This window comes from Mesitornis unicolor, unplaced genomic scaffold, assembly GCF_000695765.1.
Source record: "Mesitornis unicolor isolate BGI_N332 unplaced genomic scaffold, ASM69576v1 scaffold16011, whole genome shotgun sequence".
NCBI lineage: Eukaryota > Metazoa > Chordata > Aves > Mesitornithiformes > Mesitornithidae > Mesitornis > Mesitornis unicolor.
Genome location: NW_010166000.1, coordinates 102,429 through 108,990, shown reverse-complemented (window position 1 = coordinate 108,990; position 6,562 = coordinate 102,429). Strand labels below are relative to the sequence as shown.

General features: G+C 40.2%; 1 protein-coding gene across 2 annotated transcripts in view; it reads left to right on the top strand.

Annotated features, from left to right (window-relative positions):
- Positions 1 to 6,562, top strand: part of CTTN (cortactin) — a 20,565-nt gene that overhangs the window by 9,346 nt on the left and 4,657 nt on the right. Inside the window, exons 9-12 of one of the 2 annotated variants that reach the window (XM_010194824.1) lie at positions 490 to 600; positions 2,346 to 2,401; positions 3,312 to 3,381; positions 3,945 to 4,093. In XM_010194824.1, coding sequence (XP_010193126.1) covers positions 490 to 600; positions 2,346 to 2,401; positions 3,312 to 3,381; positions 3,945 to 4,093 — 386 coding nt within the window. The remainder of the gene's footprint in view (positions 1 to 489; positions 601 to 2,345; positions 2,402 to 3,311; positions 3,382 to 3,944; positions 4,094 to 6,562) is intronic. The other variant, XM_010194825.1, reaches the window with a different exon arrangement.

The following is a 6,562-nucleotide window of genomic DNA, read 5'->3' as shown; positions in this document are numbered from 1 at the left end:
CAGGAATATTGCTGCTTCCTTTAAGCAATGCTGTGTAGGAATATTTGAAGGGTAGTCTCTGTGGACCCTATATTAATACCCCTTTAAACGTCAGATCTGTAGTGTAGAAGTCTTAACCACACTGATGAAGGAAGCTCATTTTATTCTCTTGTATCCTTTTGTGTGTTGTTTTGGGGAACATACTACGTGTGTGTTTCTGTTCATAATGTTGATCAAATGCAAGTGCATTATGCGGTATGTTTGAAAAACCTTGAGAAGTGCTTTTTTCTGTGACTTCAGAATGGTGTTCCCATGTCTGATAAGTGCTGTTGACCTCTTCTTAATCTCAAGTGGAAACTTCTTTTGAATTTACTCTTACAAAAGTGTATTGACATTTTTTTCACCATCCAAAGTTATTGTTAACTGAGAAATACTGCAAAAATTACGTTGTCTCTGACTAAACTATATTTTCCTCCCTTCACTTTAATTTATTACATGTGGCTTTTTCAGACTATAAGAGTGGTTTCGGAGGGAAATTTGGTGTACAGACAGAAAGGCAGGACCCATCTGCTGTGGGGTTTGATTACAAGGAGAAACTAGCCAAGCATGAATCTCAACAAGGCACTGTTTTCACTTGTTACTTTCTTATCAGTGCAGCCACTTCTCACACAGTCTCAAATAGTTTCTAAGTAGATTGATGCTAGTAATGTGCAGACTCTTCCTTGCGCTTCTATTCCTACATGATCTAGCAATGTTCTTCCATTTTATTCTTAAAATGTTACATAAAGCAAGCCTGTGTTTAGGAAACAGATATCCAATGTTCAGTTAACAGCTTTACAACATTATGCAATTAGTTAATAGCTACATACAGTGTAATAATAACAACGTTAGTATGTCTGGTATTATTAGTATGATGTTGATGGCATCGTGCTTACCAGTTTTAGAGTCTAAACTCTAGAGACAAACTGATGGAAAAATACTCAGATAAGGACCACACATGTAACCATGAACAAGCAGTGGCTTATGGCAAGATCATTTTAAGATGATTGTAGTCTTTAAAACAAGAAGTAAGGAATGTTTGTGGTCTTGGGTGAGCAAATACTGTTATAATGCTCTCTTTATTCATTGTGAAATAGTTGGGGTACAAACCATGAATTCCTGGTTTTCCGTTATCTTAAAGTGAGGAGTCTGGATCAGGAAAATGTAAGTGTAGTATATTTATTCTGGCTGAAAATACATACAAAGCTGAAGAAAATGAGGTTGTTCATTCTGATAGTCAATATTTCTCTGTGCTACAGTGATACAGATTCAGACTTCTAGAGCGTTGGATGTGCCTTAGCAGAGCCCAAGTACAAGCACTGAAATAGCTGGCTAGGAGACCCAAGTGGTTTTGGGGATGAGAGGAGGAGGAGTAATTGTAATTGTATTCTAGGGACACACAGGAAAGCCTATCCATCTGCAGAGTAAGGGCACGTTCCTACAGCTCACTGCCACCAGAAAGAGGTGTTTTTCCAGCCACGCACTCTTGCTGCTTCTCATGCTGGCTCTGGTACTCGTCAGACATTTCTCTGAGTACAATTCACTAGAAAGAGCAGAAAGCTATTCTTGTTAGGGTTGGTTAGTTGTTTTTCTTGCTAATGCCACTTGTGATTTATACTGGTTTTGGAGTATAAAAGTGCTAAAGTCAGCATCACGTGAGAGGAAGAGTGCGCAGCTCAGGGGTGGTATGAAGTAGCATGGCCACCCCCTTTCTGTGGTGGTGAGTTGTTGCGAGCTTGTGCTGTCTTGTGGAATTGCCCCTTTCCATACCTAGAGCAGGAGTTATTACCAATGACTTTAATGTTCTTCAGTTAAGTATAATGAGCAAATCCGCTGGAATGAGAAACTTGTTATACTTCCCCACCATTCATAGAATTTCACAAGTTAAAGAGGAAAAAAAAATCAAAACACCTCTGTGGTCACCAAAGACTGGATATCGCTCCTTTGAGCAAAGCAAAATGGCTTAGATTATATGATTGCTACAGAGGGCTAAGAATTGGTGCTGTGAAAGGCTGTGTTACAGAAGTGATGCATTAGAAGGGCTCATCCCTTATTCCTTGCTTGATACCTTATCAGTCCTCAGCTTAATGTTTACTCAAAGAATGCATGTGGCCCACGGTCTGTCATATGCGGGTGTACCTGAAGGCTTTTGCAGTTATGTATCCTTTCTGCATCAAAAAAACAAGTTGCATTTTCTTTGGCGGCTGTCACTGTATCTCTGCATGCAGCTGAAATGGCTCTTTGCACTTGAAATGGCTATTTGCATTTGGCAGAAAGACGGGAGGGGCAGCAAACTTCCTACTCTGACCTTTTTATCCTGCTTTTAGATTATTCGAAAGGATTTGGTGGGAAGTATGGTGTACAGAAGGATCGGATGGATAAGGTAAGTTGCTTAAAAGAGCCATGACTTAAATAGACTGTAGGGATACAAAATAGTCCAGTTAGATCTGTGGTGTTCAGCTCTTCATTTCTGGGTACTTCTCCAGTCTAACTGTAGAGTTCTGTGCTTACAGCTAGCTAATGCCTTATATCTCGAGGATATCCTTTTAGTGGACTGCTTAAAATAGGTGTCTGATGTCTGCCAACTTTGCCTACTTTGATTATCAGGGACCTTCTCTTTAGGAGAATTTGTTTTGGTATTCTGTAACAGTGAAAGATAGGGCAGCTGATAGCCCTTTTCTGCCTCTCCATTTTTAAATGTAGAAAGCTAGAAGATGAAAAAGTCCTCACTGAGATGTATCTACTGAATAAATTTACTCTCAGCTTTATGTAGGACATTTAAAAGTGAGAAAGTAGAGGAATTTCAAAGTCTATAGGATTTCTTTACTTGTGGCTTCAGGACTCAAGACCATTAATTTTAAAAAACGCTTATATTTTGAATACTGTTCTCAAAATACTCGCTCTGTTTTAACAATGTCTGCTTCTTTAAGGGAACTGGATGCTTTGACCTTGGTAGAAATTCTGCGCCACGTGATGAGAACAGCAACAACAATAAAAGTTTAGGACATTGCCTCATTTTTAGTTCTGATGAGTGATCTGTTCATAGATGATTTTTTTTTTAATTAATAAGATTTTAATATGTTTAAACATGACTAATTCTTACATAGTTTGAATTACAGAAGGAATTATTCTATTTGTCAAGTTTTCATTCTTCCTGATTTGTTTTGGTGTTCTGAAAGAAGCCATAGGGGCAGTACCACAATACAGTGTCAGAGATTGAAGCTGTCTGAATATGTTCATGAATTTGTGGTTTTTAAATGTACTCTCTTTCTCTCTCTCTTATTCACTGATAGAATGCAGCAACTTTTGAAGATATTGAGAAACCAGCATCAACTTATCAGAAGACCAAGCCAATAGAAGCCGGTAAGGCATTGGCCCCAGATCCTTTCTTTAGAGGTGATAATATTCAAAAGCCTAGGATATTACTGTTGATGTAGTAGTGCTGGGTAAGAATCATCTAGAGGGAAGTGCTGTATTTGCAGATCTCTAGAGTCATCAGCTACTTTGTCCCTCCTCCCTTTAGAGGTCGGGTTGTGTTGTTTTGTGTTGTGTTGCTTTCTTGAGGGTCATGAGGGTCTTCATCTTGAGGAAGGGACGTTAAAAAGTATGAGTGCAGAACAGCCTGAGTAAGGGAGTGTATTGGTTGAGACTGTATCAAGAAGGAGAGGAGGAAGAAGTGTTGCAGAGGTTTTTATGTAAGAGAGACGTTATACACAAGAGGTCTGGACTTGGAAGGGGAGAGAAAGGACAGAGGGAGAAAGAGGGATAGAAAGACTCTTCTGAATGGGCTGTGAGCTTCGAGAGCAGAAAAGCAGAAACGTGTTCAGTAGTAACAGAAATTTGCCAGAAACTCATTCCAGGCTACCTTTATACAGAACTTTAACAACAACAACAACATGTGACTTTAATTTTTTAAAATATTACAGTGGCTAATAAAACAAGCAGCATCCGAGCTAACTTTGAAAACCTAGCCAAGGAAAAAGAGCAGGAAGACCGAAGGAAGGCAGAAGCTGAGAGAGCACAAAGAATGGCCAGGGAGAAACAAGAACAGGAGGAGGCTCGAAGGAAACTGGAGGTCAGTAAGATTCAAATCCCATTTGAGCAGCATGTCTGGTCTGTTTCAACGCAATGTTGGAAGGAAAGAGAATCTTTGAAGAGAAGATACTTTCCTTCTTTCCGGCTAGGCTTTAAAGCTCTTTGTGTGCTTGCCTGTGTTTGTACCTGTGCTTTTCCTGTTTGCAAGTCCAGCCATCTATCAGCATGTGCATATCAGACATCAGATAGGATGATAGGGTAACACTTAATAGTATATATTTTTTTTTAATTTATCCTATCCCAAAATATGTTTTCTAGTCTTGACCACTAATCTTTGCAGTTTGATCTTTTCCTACTGTACTTCTGTCTTTTGATAATAGCAGATTCCCTTGGGTATGGTGGAGCTCATAAGGGAATTTGAAAGAGACTTGTAGTCCATGAAAGACTCTATATGAACTCTTGTTAAAGAAGATTAATACCTTGGTGACAGTTGGTGATGCTGATTTTTTGTAATCAGTGTTGTGGAAGACGGAGGTGATATCACCTGTTGATATGCCACGTGCTTGTGAGATTAGGGGAAATAATTTTCCAAATGCTCACTGAATCTTAGTTTAGGAATTAAGAAAATGAGTTTAGCATTGGCATGGTTAAAAGCTTTGTGATTTTTGTGTTATTCATAAGCAAAATAATTCCAGGTAATGTTTAGTCAGTAGTTATATCTTATCTGCTGTATAGAATTTGCATATTTGGTGAAACTCTGCTGCTGAGATGGAAGGACTAGTGTGTCAATAGTAACTTACCCTTCATGTTCATTTGCTTTGTTACACGGTGCCTGAGGTGCCTTAGCATCAGCAATCCTGAGGGCCTGCTGACTGCAGCTGTGTAACCTTTCCAGGCAAGCTGCTGGGGCAGTGTTTGTCCAGAGCCTCTGAGGCAAGGTTCCCTTGTGGTCCCGTGTTCTTTTTTCATCGCCTCATACCCTTCATGTTCATTTGCTTTGTTACACGGTGCCTGAGTTGCCTTAGCATCAGCAATCCTGAGGGCCTGCTGACTGCAGCTGTGTAACCTTTCCAGGCAAGCTGCTGGGGCAGTGTTTGTCCAGAGCCTCTGAGGCAGTTTCCCTTGTGGTCCCGTGTTCTTTTTTCATGGCCTCATACTTGTAAACCCTGATACTACAGCATGGAGTGGGAAGCAATTAATGCTGGTGTAGGAACAGTCCCTCTTTTTCCTTTCTCCATCACTTCTTATTTTACAGATATTAGTTTTTTACTAGAGGAGACTAAGCATAGGACACAAAAAGAGATAGTCCTTTAAATTCTGAATAAATGCTACTTAACCATACATGTGCACAGAGACTTAACAGCCAACCAGTATGGAAAAACTGATGCCAAAATAACATGCTCCAACTGGTGCTGATAGTATTCCAAGCAAGAATAACCAGTAAGGAGATTGAGCAGGTCCTGATGAAAAGGACATAGTACTTCAAGGAAATGCACAGCAAAAATGGTCATCCTCATAATCTTCATCATTGCTACTTGCTATGCTGAAGAGACCCTCCAGAGGAGGAGAATGCTTGGCTGGAACCCTCATCACCATTTTCCTGTCTGGCTATAGGAGAGTTTTCCTGTTTCCTTCTTTTGTCTGTCCCTCTTTCTCCTTTTTTTTTTAATTTTCTGCCAAAAGTGTCTTTCATTGTTGGAGCCAATATGTGCCACCAGCTGCAAGAACATTTATTAGTCAGGTCTGCATATTAACTTGTCTTAACATCCTCTGTGACACATTTGGAGTCCAGGAAAGACTCCCCCATGGTTTCTCAGATCTGTTTGGTCCTTTGCCTAACAACAAACAGGGCAGACCCAGTGGCTGGTTTCTCAGCTGTGGTAGATACTTCCCCTTAGTAGGATGTTGCTACAGGATGTCAGGGTGCGGTGTTCATCCCATTCCATCAGTCTGGTCTCATTCGTTACAAATTTTGACTTGGTGTAAGTAAGTTGTTTTAAAAGTATGAAAAACTAAGTGCATGGTAGGCTTACAGTAACCTAGCTCTGATCTTCCTAAACTAAGAAAAATACACTGCAGTGAAACTGGACATTACTTCACGTTAACTAAGCTAGCCTAAACCAGCATAGCGGATAATAGCAGCACTCTCAAGCCACCTTATTCCTTGTGCCAGCAGTTCACTTCATGCTATGGATGTGAATGGCTTTCCATTAGGCTATTCCTATTCCAACCCAGCTGGAGCCATTTTTTTTTAACCAATAAGGAGGAGATGACTGGTCATACAGTTCTTGCCATAACAGTCAGGCTTTCTGTTTAGTATTCCCGTCTGTTGCATGGGTTTGTAGTTTGGGCTGAGTGGGGGAAGAAGTTCAGCTTCTCCATTAGCTCTCTTTCCATTAATTTCAGGTGATCATATGGTTGTAAGTAAGATCTGTGGATGGAGAGTGGTGATTTGGGGCTTTTGTTACCCATTTCAGCTTTTCATTGAGGTTTCTTCCTGCTGAGGAAG